Raw genomic sequence first — 22,496 nt, forward strand, 5'->3', positions numbered from 1 at the left:
GGAAAGTCTGTGCTTAACTTGAGCAAAATGCCTTGGCTCAGAGGTGCAGCTTTTCCTGCAGCCCGGCGCCTCACCTTTGGACGCACACCTTCCGGCTGAGCTGCGACACATGCCCCCTGTCCTAACACAGTCACCGCATCTCTGCCTGAGAACCTCATACTGTGATTCCAGTTACATCTAACTCATCTAAACTTCATCTCCACTTAGAAACAGAAGTTATGTGTACTGCTGGAGCGAGACAACAGCCCTTTGTTTAAAGAGATACAAAACTATGATGGTACAGGAAATATGTGCAGAAGGATCAGCTGATCATTAGTGGACATGCTAGGACTGTCCTGGCTTAATTGGCCACAGATAACAGCTCCAAGAGCACAGTTAAAAATACTGTTCCAAGTATTTCAAAATATAAAAGGCACGGAGATAATTAAGACAGCGTAGGATGGCAGCCTCTGGAGTAAGTTATGGCTGTGTTGTGACTTAACTGATTGCAGAGAAACTTACCAACTATTGCCTCGGTGTCAGAAAGGTATTGGGAGGAGAGAAGAGAGAGGGATGGCTTCCTTCAGGCCCAAAGAAGAGAGAAGGGTTTCCTGACCTGCAGAGTTTAACTGATGACAACCTTGCCCAGCTGGTGGGAGGCTAACCAGGCAGGGATGCTCTTGGCTGCCCAGTGGGCTATGTGGACGCCCTTACCATCTGAGGTCTCAAGTCCAGGGAGGCTGGCCATTCGCTTCCAGGCCTACACGGCCTCCCGGGACTGAACAACTCTGGTCTCACTGCCGTGTTCTCCTTCCATAATGTATCTAAACTAGACTCCCAAAGACAGGAGCTGTAAGCCTGCTCCTTTATAGTGAAAATGCAAAATACTAGAAGCATTTTCTGAAGAGTTGCTTTTCCTTTTGTGGCCCTGGGGAGTCCTGTCGTGGATATTTAGAACAAAAGGGGAACTGGGCAGAGGGATGATTGTATCTTAAGGAACATGTTTTTGTTTTGTTTTCGTTTTTATTGAGATGTAATTGATGGGTAATTGACTGTATTAGTCCAGGGTGTACAACATAATGATTTGATACATAGATACATATATTGAAAAATGATCATCACAGTAAGTCTAGTTAACATCTATTATGACACATAGTTAATACATTTTTTTCCTCCTGATGAGAACTTTTAAGCTCTCCTCTCTTAGGAAATTTCAGCTGTGTAAAACAATATTGTTAACTACAGTCACCATGCTGTGCATTACATCCTGAGGACTTATTAACTGGAATTTGTACCTTTTGACCTCCTTCACCCATTTCCCTTACCTCCTAATCCCCGCACCATCAATCTGTTCTCTGTGTCTATGAGTTCAGGTTTTTTTAGATTCCACATATAACTGAGATTATATAGTAGTATTTGTCTTTCTCTGTCTGACTTATTTCACTTAACATAATGCCCTCAAGGTCCATCCGTGTTGTCGCAAATGGCAGAATTTCTTTCTTCTCTGTGGCCAAATGATATGTATATCTCACATCTTTATCCATGCATCTGTTGATGGACAGTTCATTTGTTTCTGTGTCCTGGCTATTATAAATAATACCGCAGTGAACATGGGGATGCAGATATATTTCAAGATGGTGATTTGGTTTCCCAGAAATGGAACTGCTGGATCATATGGTAGGCCTATTTTTAATTTTTTGAGGAACCTTCATACTGTTCTCCATAGTGGCTGCACCAGTTTATGTCCCCACCATCAGTGTAAAAGTGTTGCCTTTTCTCCACTTCTGTAGTCAATGAGCACAATAATCATCACTGCTCTTTTCCATTATTATTATAACATAAAATCTACCCTCTTAACAAATTTTTAGGTGTAGAATACAGTATCTTTAACTATATGCACATTACTACTCTTAATGATGATTCCGAGGTTTTGAGCCAATCCACATTGGCTTTTGAGTCTTCAAAGGAGAATTTAATTTACTTAGTAAAGTAATTATATGTATATAATTAGTGTATGTATATATATACTAGTTCATATATATATTTATAAGGTGTACAACATAATGATTTGATACATATATATTGAAAAATGATCACTAGTTTATATATAAATAATATATAATATATATATAAACTAGTATACATTATATATAAACTAATGTGTGTGTATATATATATATTACTTACATATATATATAAAATTAGTAATAGCCTAAAGCACATAACAGCTTAAAGTAGCATATTCTGACAGCTGATCTAAATTAAAAGAAAAATAAATAGATATCTACCTATATCAAAAATGTATCATCTTAAATTAGTTTTTATAACAAAGTAAATGAATTGAGATAAAGAATGGAAATACATGGGGTGCCTGGGTGGCTCAGTAGGTTAAGCGCCTGCCTTCCACTCAGGTCGTGATCCTGGGGTCCTGGGACAGAGCATCGCATCGGGCTCCCTGCTCAGCAGGGAGTCTGCTTCTCCTTCTCTCTCTGCCCCTCTCTCTTTCTCTCTCTCAAATATATAAATAAATAATCTTTTAAAAAGAAGAAAAAAGAATGTAAATACAGGAGCAAGCAATTTGAGTAAATGTGACCATTTGGTTATGTTTAATATGCAGGATCATCAATCGGACTGCCTTTTTCCAAGGCCACATAGGCAAGTGATCTGGAGAGGCTCGTCCTGAGCACTTTTACCGTGATTAGAGTCTAAAAAGAGGAGATGCATTTGCAAACCCAAAAACCTAACAGGCCAGCACTATGGTGGGGAAAGAGCCGGGAACACAATGACTGAAATCACCAAAGAGAAACCTACCTGCTTTATGATAGGACCCCATAATTTCAAATTGTGACACTACAGTAAGTCCTTAGCATCCAATGCAAACACTTGTCCTTACTACCTAGAGCACAGTGGCTCTCAGACTTCCCAGAGAGCCAAAGGTATCACTCACTGCCTTAAGTCAGCCCATTCATGTCGGATGAATATACCACAACAGACCAGTACTCTTTGTATTATGATTTATGCAAATACGTATGTAAAACACAAAGTTAAGGATCCCATAGTTTCGGTTTCTTAAGTGCATTTGCTGAATAAATCCATCGGGCCAATTCTTTTTCCTGTACAAGGTTTCTTGATTCTTCTAGCAGAATGCACCCATCTAGAGAAACTTGCTCATTCATCATAATTAATCGTCATCAAAAAAACCTGTTGGAAAGTCTAACGGTAAAGGGGATTATTTTTAATAAACACACAAAACACATATCGAAACATAAAAGGAATAGATCAGCTTTCAGACAATAGTTAGGCACCTTTTAAAACCTTCAAGGGAAAAACATCTTTAATATCAAAATACTACAACCCCTCAATGTGCATCCTCCATCCACACTGCCAGATAATTAGGTCAGTAAGATGCAGAGAAATCGTTACTTTTGTTGTAAGATCCTGCTGTGAGGTACACAGATAAGTCTGCATTATCTAACGAAAAAAATCAGAAAATTTGTTGTTAGGGGTTCTTTGTGAGTCTGTTCACACTCAAAACTTTCCCGTAATAAGAATTCTATGGGACAGAGTACCGGGGGTGAGGACACATGTGGAATAGAGGGACCTCCCTGCATGCATTCACTCTGGGGTTATTAGTCCCGGGTAGAGCAGAGACTCGGTTCTGGGATCTGGCGCAGAAAGCCAGTGGGTAGTGTTAAAGCTGTTGTTCACAAAACCTAGTGCTCTTTAGAAATGTGAATCTTTGCTTCCCAGAGAGTACTGTATCCTTCTTACAAGTATTTGTCTCTCTTAAAAGGTTTCTAATCTGCCTAATTCATAACTACTTATAACCCTGAAAAGATTTTGATGTTGGGCTTTGATTGAGCATGCATAGTTGGATATGTAATAAAAATAAAGTTTGGTTTCTTCATACTAATACTATAAAATAACTACTATAAAAAGCATTTAACAATAATATATTTAGAAAGCAAATTATATGATATATGGATGGTATATTTCCAGTTGCATGCTTAAAATATGTATGCATAGAAGAAAAAAAGCAAGGCATATACAAACTATTCTGGGTATTATTCTGGGAAGTGGCATTATGGGTGTATTTCTCTCCTTTGTTGTTGGGGTTTTTTTCTGTATTTTGTAAGTGTTTGATAATAAACATGTATTATTGTGAAAGAAGGAAAGTGTTTTATGATTGGCTCCCAAGAGCTTTAACAATTGAAAAATTTGAAATCTAAGATTGGAATCTATATGTTAGAAGTCTAGGCTGCTCTGTCTAATATGGCAGCCACTAGTCTCAAGTAAATATTTAAAATTATATTTAAATTAGGGCACCTGGGCAGCTCAGTCAGTTAAGCATCTGCCTTCTGCTCGGGTCATGATCCGTCCTGGGATCGAGTTCTGCATCAGGTTCCCTGTTAGCGGGGAATCTGCTTCTGCCTCGGCCCCTCCCGTCTGCTCGTGGTGCTCTCTCTCTCTCTGTCAAATAAATAAATAAAATCTTTTTAAAAATTATATTTAAATTAATTAAAAGCTAACCAATTTATTAACAGTTTAATTCTTCAGTCACTCTAGCCACATTTTAAGTTTCAATAGCCCCATTATCATCATCACAGAAAGTTCTATTTGACAATCCTAATGGAAGCAGGTTACCAACTGTGCCCTGAGTACTAAAGACAGAAGTGAGCCCCTAGAGCAAATGCCCCTCGCCATAGACGCTGAGAGACTCCTCATCAGCAGTCCCTTTTATACACTTCACCAGTCTGAGGCCAGATAAGCTCAGAGGTTTTTCCCCATAGGCATCCTGCCACTTAGTGTTGGAGCAAGGACAAGAACTCGGCACTACCAGCTCCTCGGGCAGAGCTCCTGCCAGCATATCACTATGACCATCTCCTCCGGAAAACTAAAGCTTCCCAAGCAAGACTTCAATTCAATTCAGCACAATTTCATGTCATGAACATTTTTTGAGGGTTTACAATGTGATAGCTACCATAATAAGCCTTCAATATACAAAAGCAAGTAAGAGATGTGTCTCTATCCCCAAAGGAAGCTGAAGGTATAAAACGGAAGGGCACAACATCTGTTCTTGGGAAATCTTAGAAGTGCTGCACCTATCGTAAATAGGTTTGTGTAGGGTCTCGACATTTGTGCACCCAAATCCACACGTTAGCACTTCTTCTCCAACATTCTCAATTTTCCTCACCCTCCAGAAGAAAAGAGACTAGACTCCATTTTTGAAATGTAGCTGATCCTTGCCCTAATATTGTTTTGTTTTTATTTTTGTTCTTTCGGTTTAACTTCACGCGGGATAGTTAGAGACACTCAACAATCTTAACATGAACTAATTTTCTCACGTTTAGCCTGGTTTTATATATGTAAAATAATTTTAAATCTTTAAATGAAATAAAATGAAATACTGCTTTGATATTTAGTCATCCATCCCATTTCAGATTGTATAAAAGCAAATAAAAATTTTGAGTGAATGGTTATTTTTCAACCGGTTGTGTTGGAACTGTTTAAGCACAGGTTAACAACCTGGAGCCCTCCGTCCTCATATAAATCATGCTCCTGTATTTTAACAGATGCGATGCTCTTGGTGGCAGAGCGACTGGAAGGACCATTCAACATTGAGTCTGTCATGGACCCAATAGATGTCAAGATCTCCGAAGCCATTATGAACATGCAGGAAAACAGCATGCAGGTGTCTGCAAAGGTATTTGCATTAGTCATATTTCTACGAGTAAGGAAAGTGCAGTCATCTAAAAATGAAGTAACTAGATATGTCGGCTGGGATTATAAATTCTAAAGCATTGTCGGAGAGCTTTTCCTATTGAGCTGCAAATTTGCTACCTCATTAAAAATGTCCAACAAAATGGCATTGAGAAAGGAAGCAATCTTTTCGTTCTCAGCTACTCAATCATGGAATTTCAGAGAGCCCCAGGTAGACTGACTAATCCCTCACATTTGTGAGCAATTTGGGGGAAATTTTCTTTCTTATATGTTTGAAATTTCTGCACACCCTCAATCCGTTCTCTCTCTAGGAACTTCTAATTGTATCTTTAGCTGTGCAAACCAGGCAAATGTTCTATATGTTCAATCGTAAATAATTAAACATTTCATCTGACTTTCTTTTTTAAGACTATGGCGTAACCTTCATTAATGAATCTTCAGGGGAAAATGCTCCTTTGTATGAAGTCAAGCACACATTAAAAAAAGAAATGGGGGCGCCTGGGTGGCTCAGTCGTTAAGCGTCTGCCTTCGGCTCAGGTCATGATCCCAGGGTCCTGGGTTCGAGCCCCGCATCGGGCTCCTTGCTCGGCGGGAGGCCTGCTTCTCCCTCTCTCCCTCTCCGAGCTTGTGTTCCCTCTCTCGCTGTGTCTCTCTCTGTCAAATAAATAAAATCTTAAAAAAAAAAAAAGAAATGTACATTTTCATAAATCATATGAGACAGAGCTTCTGAGATTGCAGCTGCAGAACACAAATACCAGGTGCCCCATTTTATTTGTCCCCCACTCAGTTAAAGATAAACAGGACCTGCCTTAGGCAAAATTGAGACGTTTGCCAAGGGTCTCCTGGCTGTTCTTCATTGCCCCGTTTGCCCACCAGGATAACTGCACAAAGCCCTTATTGTTCTTTTTAGTGGTCTCCCTGTCACGACACACTAACCAAATCTATATCAGTCCTTTAAACCTGGTTGGTGACTGAGTGATTGTATTTTAATTGAAAGTCATTCACACAAAAATATGTCAGGCAGAGAGATGCATGCTTAGCTCTCTTCGATTTTTAAAATCCTTTGCGAAAGAGATTTCAGATATAATCAAGGAGGAGGGGATGTGTGAAGGGGGGGTGGGAATTACAGCAGAAAGAGAGCCATGGAATCAGACTGGGTTTCCACAGCTGAGTCTGAATCAAACCAGTTTGGGGCTTTTCGGGGTGAACTGGTAGGAAGTAGGGTAAGAAAGAATCTGGCCTGGGTCGCTTTCTCTCTCATTGTGAGACGGACAGGCCAAGAGTCTTACAGGCCTAGCTCTGGATTTTAATGAGCTTGGGGTAGCCTGTGTAAAGGAGGATGCCTCAAATTACCACCACCCATTGGGGAAATAGCACATTTGGGGGTTCCACAAAAAGCTATTTTCTTCCTTTCCTGGGAAAAAATAGCAATCATTTATTCCTCTCAAATCTGTTGCCTAGACACAGATTCATGTTGTTTTAAGAGGCCACTAACCCAGCAGTGCTCAAGTAACCAGGTGCTCGGGTTGCTGATATACAAAACAGCCCTAGAGAAGAAGGTGTAAGAAGCACTCGGACAAAAGTGGTTTGAGACCACCACACACTTCTTAGAAGGATCTCCACTGGAGCACGTACATACGTGTTCGAGTTATTCTATTAAAAATTCTCTAAGAGGTCAGATGGACTCTCTCTATTACCAGAATGTGGATGAGACATTTTTGTGGAATTTGTCCAACTACATTATAATAGGAGGGTTGTTAATAAGGAATGTGCTTTTTAAAAAGACACATTTCTTTGTAAGAAATGTCAAAAATCAAGAGTAGAAATAATATAGGGCATGTAAGGAAGGGTACACTCACGTGAGAGGATATTGTATAGCAGGTCATAAAATAACAGGACAAAAAATGTCAAATGAGCTAGAAACAAAAAAAGCATATCCGGTAGTCTTGACACAGGGCAAAGGGGAGTGAGTTAAGGAAGGAGGGAGAGGAGAGCAGCCAGGCTCTGCAGGACGGAAGGATGGGACACAGGCTGCAATGTGGAAGAGGCTTTGAGGAAGGACCAAAGCCAGCCTCGAACATAGCAGAGAGGCAACAGGTGGTTGGAATTTGGATACATTTAGCAGGAAAAACCAATAGGATTTGCTGATAGAATGGGTATTCTGCAAGAGGCTTTATTGCGTAGAATTTGCGTGGAATTTGGAAATAGGTAATTTTCATTTTCCATATAAGCCACATCCATGAAATTATACATGAACTAAAGTCTAGAATCTACTTTCTTGCTAAGAACTAGAGGATTGTATCCCCCCGCCCCTCTTTTTTTGAGTAGGTTCCATGCCTAGCGTGGAGCCCGACTCGGGGCTTAAACGCACGACCCTGAGATCAAGACCTGAGCTGAGATCAAGAGTCAGATGCTTAAATGACTGAGCCCCCCAGGTGCCCCATATATTTTTCCTTTTTCAAGGGAACCCTCAGTCACCACTGATAAACAGTCTCACTGAATTAGGAGTTCTAGATGTCCACTTTGGCTGGAATATTTGCATAATGAGGCTTCCTTAAATTCTGATAAGGCTTTGAGTGAGGCCAGAAGTTATTTCCTAATTGAGGGTAGGGGTGGAGGGTGGGGGGTGGGGGGTGGGGGGTGGGCAGACATCCTGAGAGTTGTAAAGCCTACAAATTAAAATGACGTTTTATTCCAGTACATGATTGGCAATTTCTCCTCGGACAGTCATTTACCTTATTACACCGGTTGCTGTTAGCAGTCATTACAGATCCTTTTTCAGAAAAGCAACGGTGTTTATAACTGTTAGATCATATGCTGAATGCTTACTTCAAAGGACTACACTGTGCTATACGTGGTTTATATTATGTAATATTTGTAACAATATTTGTAATGAGCTAGAACTTCCCCCTTATTTTCCAGATAAGGAAACCAAGGCTTAGAAAGGTTAAGTAACGTACAGGGGACTCATGGTGCATAAAGAGTGCATAAAGGAGGGTTCTGATGACAGGACCCACGTTGCCAGATCACTGCATTATAACAGTGAGGGTGCCTCCGAAGCCAGTCTCACCCAGGGCGGAGTTCAGTAAATATTTGCTGAATAGATCAAGTATTAGGAGAAAGTTCAAAGGCTTTCAGTAAAACCTTCATGAGCAGCTGAGGAAACAGGGTGGCAAAGCCAAAAGGACTCCAGTTGTCTGTCTTTCTGTCCGATTCCCTTCATAACTCTACCTACTGCTTCCCACCATGCCCAATTCTAATGAAATCATTCTCTTATCAAACCTCATTGCTTCCAACCTTTCCTGAAATTTTAGTAGTAGAAAGTATAAAAGTTACTTTCATCTCCCTCTCTCTATGTGAAGGCAGAAGATGAACACACTACGGTTTCAGATACGAAATTCCCCTCCTCTAATGCCATAGGTTCTCATCAGATCTGCAGGGGAGAACAGCTCATTTTTTTATACCTAGTCACTGATCCTGATTTAGTGGGATTTACCCACCAATGAAAAGATCTGTTCCCACCGAGTATGCTACTGCTCCAATCTTGTCTTAGGGCTGTTTTTATACATATTATCAGATCCTTTTTCCTCTCCTATTTAGCTCACAGCTAAACTGTTAGTTGTAAGGGATACTGACATTCCTTCCAAAAAATACATTGGCTAGGGGTGCCTGGCTGGCTCAGTCGGAAGAACATGAGACTCCTGATCTCAGGGTCTTGAGTTGGAGCCTTGTATTGGGTATAGAGATCATTTAAATAAATAAACTTAAAAAAAAATACATTGGCTATGCCGAGTTGTATAATCAGGTTATAAAATTTTGGTAATAACATTATGGCACTTATTTCAAACTCTTGGTTTGTGTATTCTTTGTATAACATGATATTATATGTTATCTAATATATATTACATATATCATTATATATGTGTATGTACACATTTTTAAGGACTGGAAACAAAAGCACATTAAGACTTTGGACAAATAATCCCCTAGTAACAATGATAATCATCATGGCCACCAGTAATTAAGCACCTAGTATATTCATTCAGCAAATACCCTATCGTGTACCAGGCATGCGGAGTACAGTAGAAGACAAAACAGATCCTTGGCCCCATGTCAGTCTCTTTCTAGATGTTTTATATATTTATTCCAAACCCCTGCTGCAATCTTGTAGAGCATCCATTTCCTGATTTTATAGGTAAAGAATGTTAAATTTACAAGAATTGAGTAGCCTTCCTGGGGTCAGGCAACTAACAAGGGGCAGACTTGGGATGACCCCTACGAATGATCTGATCCAAAGAAAAAGACTTTCCCAGCATGCCACTCTTCCCTCAATAAATATCTTCCCACCTAGTCCACATGTACTTCAGCACTGGAGGACCCAGCCTTCTAAGGGAGGGCTATCGCCTAAAACACACCACAGGAAATGTTCTGATGAGAAACAAGTGCTGTTCATTCTTCAAGCCCCAGCAAAGCTTATTACATTCACCAGCTTCCAATCTTCGTCACACACAAGAAAACGCCCTCAATATTCTACCACTTTCGTTACCCACCCAAGTCAAAGAACTTTGCAGGTGTATGGAAATTCCCCAAGAGAAGAGAGAGCAAAACTTGCTGAGTCTCTGCCTGTGAAATTCAGATGTGTTGATAGTCTCCTTCTTATCCTATCAGGGAAGATGAAACTGATCTCACTCGATATGATTTAACTGTATTAGGAATAATTTCAAACCTAATCCAGGAAAAGATTGGTTTGTCAGATATAATCTAAATTAAGAAGGAAGACTTATTAAATTCCAATTGAAACCATCCATTCAATTAATACTTATTACAGACGAGGGTAGAACCCATTATGGAAGAGTAGGGTGGCCTCCAGGTACTTAATTTTCTCCAGACAATTCTTTCTGAATCTATAGTATTAATGAAGATGGGGGGGGGGGGCGGAAAGAAAAAGAAAAGAAAAAATCCTAAGAGGATGGAAAAGAGAATGTAATAATATCTGCTTCTAGCTAGTGGGTCTTAGTCTCCTCATCTGTAAAATGAAGGGTTCTTTGAAATGTGCTTTTCCAGTTCTAAACAGTTAACAGTATTGTGAACATTATCTCTTCACTACTGGTTAGGTTTCCTTTTCTAACATCCACATATTTTTCTCTTCTCTGGATCTTTTTTCTTTCAAAACATTCAGGCATAAGTGATATCTTGGGAATTTGCATGTAGAAAATATCTCCTTTCAGATACAAAGACATTGTTTAGAATTTAGTTCAAATAAATATATTTTTATTCCAGTAGTATTTGTCTTTACTTTGAGTTCCTAGGTTATGCATGCCCTTCTTAAGGCAGTAAGCATGTTATTTCTTGTGTTGTGGTTATTTGCATACTTCCCTTCTCCTTCCCAAGATTATAAATTATTTGAGGACAGGAGTTACATCTTACTTGTGCTTGCATTCTACAGAAGGCCATCCTAACATGTTTTTACACATGGAAGAAAGAGTATATTTTGCTGAGTTGAATTTGGAACATGAAAGTATAATGCCAGAGAGACTTCAACAATAAAAAACAGAAAATACCTTAAAATATACTTGAAGTCAGCCTGGGATTCTTTACAATAACATAAAGGTTATAAGATCAGAGTTTGACATCAGACAGACCTTGGATCTGGTTTTTACTAGTTGTGGGACTTGGGGCAAATTATCTGTCCAAACACAGTTAACTCACCTGAAAAAATGAGGATGCTAGTAGTACCTACTCATAGGGTCGTTTGAGAGTAAAATAATACCATCCATGTAAAATGCTTAGCTATGGAATATATCCAATCCAACCCACTCGTACAAGTGAAATATTTTAATTGCTGTTGTTAAAATGTCTATGATGTGTGAATCCTAAAGAACATTGACTGGCTCTATGGTTTTTGCCTCATCCACGATGGTCTGCGAGCTTACCTTTAGCATCTCAGATCAGAAGAGCAATTGGGTGATATACACACCTGCACTTGAAGGCACTCATGCTCAGGGTTATTTTCAGTGGCAGTAAATCACCTGGAAAGGGACACATATTTCTGCATGGCCTGGAAGTGGCATGGCGTGACACTCAAGAGATGGCTAACGAACAAAGCCTTCAGAAGGAAGGCGGCTCGAAGGAATAGTCGAGTTGGATAGAGGCTGTCAGCAACTTACTCGACTTCCTACCTGGTGGTCCCACCGGTGCAGGCACAGCAAAAGGTTTTAGAGGAATGTCAGTGGCCTCTGCCTAATATCACATTAGCCTCACATTAAAGGAATAATTGGCTTGTGACAAGTGGTTCCATTCCTTCTGCCTGATTTCTGAGAAAAAAACAAATGGCTGTACTATTTATAAAGTTCTATTTCTATTTCTTCTTTAGCTTTGTCTTTAAAAGAAAAGAGCAAGTTCTCAACGATGCCTCGATTCAGAATACTCAGAATAGCTTCTCTGGTTATTCAGATTTCAAAGTTTATATTCTGCCCATCAGCTCTTACTTATAATATTTTACTAAAAAACAGTGACCTCCTGAAACATCTTTTATTCTTTAATTTCTCCATTTCTGTACAGAAAACCAGAATCTGTTCTATTCCTACTTGTGACATCACTGGATAACAGAGCCAGATTTTTTTTAGATGCTAGATACAAAGAAAAGAAAGAAAAAAGAGACACCTTTTTCTTATAAAACAAAATGAAGGTTTGAGAAAAATGCCTACGATGCATTTATAGGAAACACATCCAAAGCAAACTAGTTTTAACTTTCCTCCCATGTAAAAGGGATTTAAAAAATATTTTTTTCCCTCCTTTTGATGACAAAGGGAAACTCCTGATTATCTTAACCTTTGGAGATTTATCTTAAGATTTTCTTTCACTTTAACTTCAGGGCAAAAGACAAGAAGATTACCCTTAATGAAGCCAACTCAAGAATAAGTGACTGAAACTCGATTCAGTTTTTAACATTTAGCGTGTTCTTAGAGGAAGATACCCTCTTGCTCACCTGAATATCTTCTTCCAACATCCTCCTGCTTTAACGGGAGAACTCCTTCCTTAGAGTCATGCTTCCCAGGGGCAGCCAATGGTCGATGGTTGGGTTGGAGGAATTCAGTCGCCTAGCCTTACACACACACACAGTTAACCCCAGCTCTGAGTGCTTCCTTCTGCCCAGGAAGACGCCATCCTGCTGGATTCGGAGAGTCTTTGCCCCAGCCAGCGTACATTTAAACGCATGGAGGAGCTACCTTTGTGTGTTTACAGAAGCCTGTTCTGCCAGAAAGTTTTGAATTATATGGCTTTCTGTCGGTCTTCTTCTGATGTGTTTTGCATATCTCTTCCATTTCACTTCATTATCCCAGAATAGATCTTAACACACCAGCCAAGTAGCTTAGCTGCCTTACAGAGTGAAAATCAATCATTTCTTTATTAATACAAGTAGCCTGTTAGGTAGACAATATGTCTTTAAAACATGAGGCTTGTGGGGCTGGGTGACAAAAAGAGCTCTTGTGCAGAGAAGTGTGGGACCTCCTCAGACCCAGCGTCCTGACTTTGCTACAGTGACGGGAGTAGCTTTCATCCCAAATCTCTCCTAGCCTGGGCTACTCTCCTGATCACACCTGTTTATCCCGTGGCCTGCCACACACCTCCAATAAGCCTGTTGAAAACTGCACTCATGTCCTCCCCCAAAGCCTCCCTCCCCAGGGCTCGCTGTCCCACCGAGGGTCCCTTCCGCTGCACCTGCTTCTAGCCAGAAGCACAGTTGACTCAAACTTCCCGTTCTCCTTCTCCCTCGTTGTTGTTCCATGACAGGCCCCACTGAACAGTCCTTCTCAATCCCTTTTGAGTCCATCCTCAGCAGCTCCCCTAATTTTACCATCTCCCACATGGATTATAGCCTCCTATTTAATTCCCTGCCTTTGGTTCTGCCACACTCTGATCCATCCTGCACACTGTAAGCAGAGGGATTGCTGAAAATGCAAATATGTTCACATTACTCCCCTGCTTACTTACCAGCTTTCCGGGATTCCCTGTTGGCATTAGATGAAAGCCCAGGTGTAGCCCCTGCACGATGCTGTCCTTAGCCTGCCGCCCCCTTCAGGCCACCCTCCCCACTCTCCGTGCCTGGGATTATCAAAGCAAATGTTTCTTGAGCATTGATTATCTGCCGAGCACCGTACTAGATGCTGCGGAGGTAATAGTGAATAAGACCAACAGAGCCTGAGTCCTACTAGACGTTTTAACGTAGGAGGTAAGAGAACATCTGTATGTGCCAGACATTCAAGATTACCTTGGCTCTGTTGCTCAGAAGAACCATCCTCTATCACCTCCATGCTTTTGCCCATGCTGTTTCCTCATCCTGGAACATGCTGTCCTCTCCACACCGAACACCAGATATACACCATTTGCCAGGCACCATTTCTTCACTTCCGGGGCAAGATTCAGTGGGATCCTGGTGAGTCCTGGCACAACCAGCTCTCAATGCAGTGAACATGCTAGTGTGCAGTATTTGCCAATTTCTGTTGTCTAAATATTCCCACCGTGGTGATTTCGAGCTACCAACGTGAGGTCACTGAACATGGAGTAGCACGCCACAATATAACATTTCCCCCTGATACAATTGGCACAAATCACCTCAAGAGCTTCGATGAGAGTAAATAATTAGGAAGTAGTGAGTTTTGAGTATATATTACCTTTGTTTTCAATATAATGTTTTGTTTAAGTTTATACACTGTAACTTAGTAATCACTGTTTAATGACCGGCTTACAGAATTCCTGACGATTTTACAGGTGGTCTCGAGAGCCTGTAAGAGCCCATTCCAGGACTCCACTGCTATTCTAGGAAGCTTCTCTGACCCTCCAGTCTGGTTAGTTGCCCCTTGTGGGTGTCCCCATCACATTCATCATGATGTAATTGCCAGGCTTCTTGTCAGAACCTCCCTGAGAGCAGGGACATGTCCAGTTGGCATATCCCCAGCACCTGTGTCTGCCCATAATGACACTCAATGAATATTGGTTGAATGATAGGTTGAATGAATGATACAGAGCCAGGCTGGTGAAATTTACACGTTCATGTGAATTCAGCAAAATGATCTTAAAGAATTGCTTTAAAACCCATAAACAAGAGCATATGAGATAATCATTTAGCCAGGCCAAGAAGGTTAAGATTTCTTTTTACCACATTCAAAATATGCTTTGTTCAGTTCCTTGTAATTCCTCCCTACTCGCCATTGGGGAAAAAATATCAAGGTGTTCTGCTGTTTAAGGAAAGCAAACCCTTCAAGGAAAAAAAAAATCATCTTCTCAAGCAAACGGGAACAAATTTGCTTTTATTGAAGAAACAATTTTAAGACGTATGCAAAACATTTGACAGATATTCTGGAACTAAGCTGCGTAAGCATCAGGAGTAAATTTTTAAAGCCTTAAAACTGACATGGTAGCTGGCTTTTGAAAATTAAAGCTGGTGAAAGGCAGCCAAAGCTGAAACTGATGACTTCACTTGATTCAGTGCAACCTGGAATTCTCTTCACGGAGCCCTGAGCCCATCCAGGGACCCATGTGGAATTTGCCAGATGACTTGGCTAAGGGACCATTGTAATCAGTCTTTAAGGAAAGAAAAGCATGAGCCAGGGAGCAAAGAAAAAGAGAGGAAGAGAGAGGAGAAGGGGGAGAGAGAAGGAAAGAACACAAGAGAAGAGCAGATTGTTCTGAGACTTTAGGATGAAACCCTGTTTTCTAAAAAAAAAAAAATCAATCCATAAAGGGAGGCGGAGCAAGATGGCAGAGGAGTAGGAGACCTGGATTTCGTCTGGTCTCAGGAATTCGGCTGAATAGGGATCAAACCATTCCGAACACCTACGAACTCAACAGGAGATCGAAGAAGAGAGTAGCAACAACTCTCTGAACAGAAAAGCAACCACTTACTGGAAGGTAGGACGTGCGGAGAAGTGAATCCGAGGCGATATTCGGGAGGATAGACGGCGGGGGAGGGGGCCTCCGTCGGCCGCTTCTGGCAAGTGCTAGAGCCGCGGAGCACAAAATCGGACCTTTTAGAAGTCGGCTCCGCTGAGGCACGTCGCTGCGGTGGCTAAGCGGGGGGTGGAATCCTCCCAGGACAGTGTGGTCTCAGGACCCTCGGGGTCACAGAAAGACCGGGGGTGCCTGAGTGCGCCAGAGCTCCCAGGTATCAGAGCAGGGAAGCCGGCTGCAGAGACGGAGCCGAGGCGCGGGCTCGCAGCTCGGGGTTGCCATAAACTGTGATGGGTGACAGTCGGGCCACTGCTCCTCCAGCAGGGACCCAACAAGCGGCAGAGCTGGGGAGACTCCCCTTCCTCCCCAGGGAGGAGTGGCGCGGGAGCGCACCGCAGGGATCTGCTGGGTTTGGAGACTCCACACGGGGTCGGGTGCCAGAGATAGAAACGCTCAGTCACAGGCCGAGTGAGCGCGGAGTGCGGCGGGAGACTGGGGACACGGGAGTGACTGCTTTTCTCTGGGGGCGCACTGAGGAGTGGGGCCCCAAGTTCGCAGCTCCTCCGGGCAGAGAGTGGGAGGCCACCATTTTCACCCTGGTCCTCCAAAGCTGTACCAGAGCTTGCAGGGAACAAAAGCTCCTGAGAGCAAACCTGAGCAGCTTGCTTTAGCCCTGACCGACAAGGGCGGGGCAATTCCGCCTCCGGCAAAGACATTTGGGAACCACGGCAACAGGCCCCTCCCCCAGAAGATCAGCACGAACAGCCAGCAAGCCAAGACCAAGTTTACCGATCAAGGAGAACGGGAGAACTCCAGCGCTAGGGGAATACTGCACATAGAATTCATGGCTTTTTTAGTATGATTCATTAGTTTTTCGAAGTTAATTTTTTTAACTGTTTTTTGTGGGGTTTTTTTGAATTTTTCTTTTTCCCTTTTTCAACCAACATCTTATCAATCCCTTTTTTAAAAAAACATTTTTTATTTTTCATTTTTAGAGTCATATGTTATCCCTTCATAGTAGTTACCCTTATTTTTGGCATATATATATAAGTTGTTCTCTCTTTAAAATTTTGAGATACAGTTTCTTCTAACAGGTCAAAATATACCCTAAATCACTAGTGTATGGCTTTGTTCTAGTCTCCTGCCTGATCACATTCTCTACCTTTTTTTTTCTTTTGTTTTTCTTTTTCTTTTTTTTAATCTTCTTTCTTTTTTCAAACTTCTTATCTTATCAATCCCTTTTATAAAATCTTTTATAATTTTCATCTTTACAGTCATCTTCCATCCCTTCATTGTATCAACCCTTATTTTGTACATATATAAGTCTTTCTTCCTTTAAAATTTTAGGAGGCACTTTCTTCTAACAGACCAAAATACACCCAAAATCTAGTGTGTGGCACTGATCTATGCACTAGTCTGATCATATTTGATCATATTCTGTTTTTTTTTGTTTTGTTCTGTATTTGTTTGTTTTTATCTTTTTCTTTTTCTTTTTTTTCTCTTTCTTTTTTCTTTCTTTCCCTTTCTTTTCCCCTGGTTTCAGGTCTTTTCTGATTTGTGTAGAGTATATTTGCTGGGGACGTTGTTAACCTGTTAGCATTTTGTTCTCTCATTCATCTATTCTTCTCTGGACAAAATGACAAGACGAAAAAAATCACCTCAGCAAAAAGAACAAGAGGTAGTACCGTCTGCCAGGGACCTACTCAATACGGACATTAATACAATGTCGGACCTAGAGTTCAGAATCATGACTTTAAAGATACTAGCTGGGCTTGAAAAAAGCGTGGAAATTATTAGAGAAACGTTTTCTGGAGAAATAAAAGAACTAAAATCTAACCAAGTCGAAATCAAAAAGACTATGAATGAGGTGCAATCAAAAATGGGGGCACTAACTGCTAGGATAAATGAGGCAGAAGAGAGAATCAGCGATATAGAAGACCAAATGATGGAAAACAAAGAGGCTGAGAAAAAGAGAGAGAAACAACTACAGGATCACGAGGGCGGAATTCGAGAGATAGGCGATACAATAAGACAAAACAACATTAGAATACTCGGGATCCCAGAAGAAGAAGAAAGAGAGAGAGGAGCAGAAGGTATATTAGAGCAAATTATAGCAGAGAACTTCCCTAATGTGGGGAAGGAAACAGCCATCAAAATCCAGGAGGCACAGAGAACCCCTCTCAAAATCAATAAAAATAGGTCAACACCCCGACATCTAATAGTAAAACTTACGAGTCTCAGAGACAAAGGGAAAATCCTGAAAGCAGCTCGGGAGAAGAGATATGTAACCTACAATGGTAGAAACATTAGATTGGCAACAGACCTATCCACAGAGACCTGGCAGGCCAGAAAGGACTGGCATGATATCTTCAGAGCACTAAACGAGAAAAATATGCAGCCAAGAATACTATATCCAGCTAGGCTGTCATTGAAAATAGAAGGAGAGATAAAAAGCTTCCAGGACAAACAAAAACTAAAGGAATTTGCAAACACAAAACCAGCCCTACAAGAAATATTGAAAAGGGTCCTCTAAGCAAAGAGAGAGCCTAAAAGCAGCATAGATCAGAAAGGAACACAGACAATATACAGTCACAGTCACCTTACAAGCAATACAATGGCACTAAATTCATATCTTTCAATAATTACCCTGAATGTAAATGGGCTAAATGCCCAAATCAAAAGACACAGGCTATCAGATTGGATTAAAAAACAAGACCCATCCATATGCTGTCTGCAAGAGACTCATTTTAGACCCAAAGACACCCCCAGATTGAAAGTGAGGGGCTGGAAAACCATTTACCATGCTAATGGACACCAAAAGAAAGCTGGGGTGGCAACTCTTATATCAGACAAATTAGATTTTAAAACAAAGACTGTAATAAGAGATGAAGAAGGACACAATATCTTACTTAAAGGGTCTATCCAACAAGAAGATCTAATAATTGTAAATATCTATGCCCCTAACATGGGAGCAGCCAATTATATAAGGCAATTAATAACAAAAGCAAAGAAACACATTGACAACAATACAATAATAGTGGGGGACTTTAACACCCCCCTGACTGAAATGGACAGATCATCTAAGCAAAAGATCAACAAGGAAATAAAGACTTTAAATGAAACACTGGACCAAATGGACTTCACAGACATATTCAGAACCTTCCATCCCAAAGCAACAGAATACACATTCTTCTCTAGTGCCCATGAAACATTCTCCAGAATTGATCACATCCTAGGTCACAAATCAGGTCTCAACCGATACCAAAAGATTGGGATTATTCCCTGCATATTTTCAGACCACAATGCTTTGAAACTAGAACTCAATCACAAGAGGAAAGTCGGAAAGAACTCAAATACATGGAGGCTAAAGAGCATCCTACTAAAGAATGAATGGGTCAACCAGGAAATTAAAGAAGAATTAAAAAATTCATGGAAACCAATGAAAATGAAAACACAACTGTTCAAAATCTTTGGGATACAGCAAAGGCAGTCCTGAGAGGAAAGTATATAGCAATACAAGCCTTTCTCAAAAAACAAGAAAGGTCTCAAATACACAACCTAACTCTACACCTAAAGGAGCTAGAGAAAGAACAGCAAATAAAGCCTAAACCCAGCAGGAGAAGAGAAATAATAAAGATCAGAGCAGAAATCAATGAACTAGAAACCAAAAGAACAGTAGAACAGGTCAACGAAACTAGGAGCTGGTTCTTTGAAAGAATTCACAAGATTGATAAACCCCTGGCCAGACTTATCAAAAAGAAAAGAGAAATGACCCAAATCAACAAAATCATGAATGAAAGAGGAGAGATCACAACCAACACCAAAGAAATACAAACAATTATAAGAACATATTATGAGCAACTCTATGCCAGCAAATTAGATAACCTGGAAGAAATGGGTGCATTCCTAGAGATGTATCAACCACCAAATCTGAACCAGGAAGAAATAGAAAACCTGAACCGACCTATAATCTCTAAGGAAATTGAAGCAGTCATCAAAAATCTCCCAACAAACAAAAGCCCAGGGCCAGATGGCTTCCCAGGGGAATTCTATCAAACATTTAAAGAAGAATTAATACCTATTCTCCTGAAACTGTTCCAAAAAATAGAAATGGAAGGAAAACTTCCAAACTCATTTTATGAAGCCACCATTACCTTCATCCCCAAACCAGACAAAGACCCCATCAAAAAGGAGAATTACAGACCAATATCCTTGATGAACATGGATGCAAAAATTCTCACCAAAATACTAGCCAATAGGATCTAACAGCACATTAAAAGGATTATTCACCATGACCAAGTGGGATTTATCCCTGGACTGCAAGGTTGGTTCAACATCCGCAAATCAATCAACGTGATACAATACATTAACAAAAGAAAGAACAAGAGTCATATGATCCTCTCAATAGATGCAGAAAAAGCATTTGACAAAGTACAGCATGAAAAGCTAAGAGCTTTTCCCCTAAGGTCAGGAACACAGCAGGGATGTCCACTATCACCACTGCTATTCAACATAGTATTAGAAGTCCTAGCCACGGCAATCAGACAACAAAAAGAAATCAAAGGCATCCAAATCGGCAAAGAGGAAGTCAAACTCTCACTCTTTGCAGATGATATGATACTGTATGTCAAAAACCCAAAAGACTCCACCCCAAAACTGCTAGAACTCATACAGGAATTCAGTAAAGTAGCAGGATATAAAATCAATGCACAGAAATCAGTGGCATTCCTATACACCAACAACAAGACAGAAAGAGACAGATCAAGGAGTCGATCCCATTTATAATTGCACCCAAAACCATAAGATACCTAGGAATAAATTTAACCAAAGAGGCAAAGGATCTGTACTCAGAAAACTATAAAATACTCATGAGAGAAATTGAAGAAGACACAAAGAAATGGAAAAACATTCCATGCTCATGGATTGGAAGAACAAATATTGTGAAGATGTCAATGCTACCTAGAGCAATATACACATTCAATGAAATCCCCATCAAATACCATCCACTTTTTTCACTGAAATGGAACAAATAATCCTAAAATTTGTATGGAACCAGAAGAGACCCCGAATAGCCAGAGGAATATTGAAAAAGAAAAACAAAGCTGGCAGCATCACAATTCCGGACTTCCAGCTCTATTACAAAGCTGTCATCATCAAGACAGTATGGTACTGGCACAAAAACAGACACATAGATCAGTGGAACAGAATCGAGAGCCCAGAAATGGACCCTCAACTCTATGGTCAACTCATCTTTGACAAAGCAGGAAAGAATGTCCAATGGAATAAAGACAGTCTCTTCAACAAATGGTGTTGGGAAAATTGGACAGCCACATGGAAAAGAATGAAACTGGACCATTTCCTTATACCACACACAAAAATAGACTCAAAATGGTTGAGAGACCTAAACGTGAGACAGGAATCCATCAAAATCCTAAAGGAGAACACAGGTAGCAACCTCTTCAACCTCAGCCGCAGCAACTTCTTCCTAGAAACATCGCCAAAGGCAAGGCAAGCAAGGGCAAAAATGAACTATTGGGATTTCATCAAAATAAAAAGCTTTTGCACAGCAAAAGAAACAGTCCACAAAACCAAAAGACAACCGACAGAATGGGACAAAATATTTGCAAATGACATATCAGATAAAGGGCTAGTATCCAAAATCTCTAAAGAACTTATCAAACTCAACACCCAAAGAACAAATAATCCAATCAAGAAATGGGCAGAAGACATGAACAGACATTTTTCCAAAGAAGACATCCAAATGGCCAACAGACACATGAAAAAGTGCTCAACATCGCTCGGTATCAGGGAAATCCAAATCAAAACCTCAATGAGATACCACCTCACACCAGTCAGAATGCCTAGAATTAACAAGTCAGGAAACGACAGATGTTGGCGGGGATGCAGAGAAAGGGGAACCCTCCTACACTGTTGGTGGGAATGCAAGCTGGTGCAGCCACTCTGGAAAACAGTATGGAGGTTCCTCAAACGGTTGAAAATAGAGCTACCATACGATCCAGCAATTGCACTACTGGGTATTTACCCCAAAGATACAAATGTAGGGATCCGAAGGGGTACGTGCACCCCGATGTTTATTGCAGCAATGTCCACAATAGCCAAACTGTGGAAAGAGCCAAGATGTCCATCGACAGATGAATGGATAAAGAAGAAGTGGTATATATACACAATGGAATATTATGCAGCCATAAAAAGGAATGAGATCTTGCCATTTGCAACGACATGGATGCAACTGGAGGGTGTTTTGCTGAGTGAAATAAGTCAATCAGAGAAAGACATGTATCATATGACCTCGCTGATATGAGGAATTTTTAACCTCAGGAAACAAACTGAGGGTTGCTGGAGTGGTGGGGTTTGGGAGGGATGGGGCGGGTGATAGACATTGGGGAGGGTATGTGCTATGGTGAGTGCTGTGAATTGTGCAAGACTGTTGAATCACAGATCTGTACTTCTGAAACAAATAATGCAATATATGTTAAGAAAAGAAAAAGAAGAAGAAGATAGCAGGAGGGGAAGAATGAAGGGGAGTAAGTCGGAGGGGGAGACGAACCATGAGAGACGATGGACTCTGAAAAACAAACTGAGGGTTCTAGAGGGGAGGGGGATGGGGGGTGGGTTAGCTTCGTGATGGGTATTAAAAGGGCACATTCTGCGTGGAGCACTGGGTGTTATGCACAAACAATGAATCATGGAACACTACATCAAAAACTAATGATGTAATGTATGGTGATTAACATAACAATAAAATTTTTTTTAAAAAAATCAATCCATAAAGAAAATTAGCAAACTAATAAAACCAAATAAAAATAAAAAGACTCAATTTTTAA

General features: G+C 40.7%; 1 protein-coding gene across 2 annotated transcripts in view; it reads left to right on the plus strand.

Annotated features, from left to right (window-relative positions):
• Positions 1-22,496, plus strand: part of GPC6 (glypican 6) — a 1,069,763-nt gene that overhangs the window by 956,268 nt on the left and 90,999 nt on the right. For both annotated transcript variants that reach the window (XM_088022217.1, XM_028112064.2), the window contains exon 5: positions 5,553-5,683. In XM_088022217.1, coding sequence (XP_087878343.1) covers positions 5,553-5,683 — 131 coding nt within the window. The remainder of the gene's footprint in view (positions 1-5,552; positions 5,684-22,496) is intronic.

This window comes from Eumetopias jubatus, unplaced genomic scaffold (genome assembly GCF_037043125.1).
Source record: "Eumetopias jubatus isolate StellerSeaLion01/CBP00866 unplaced genomic scaffold, mEumJub1_p1.0 scaffold_3, whole genome shotgun sequence".
NCBI lineage: Eukaryota > Metazoa > Chordata > Mammalia > Carnivora > Otariidae > Eumetopias > Eumetopias jubatus.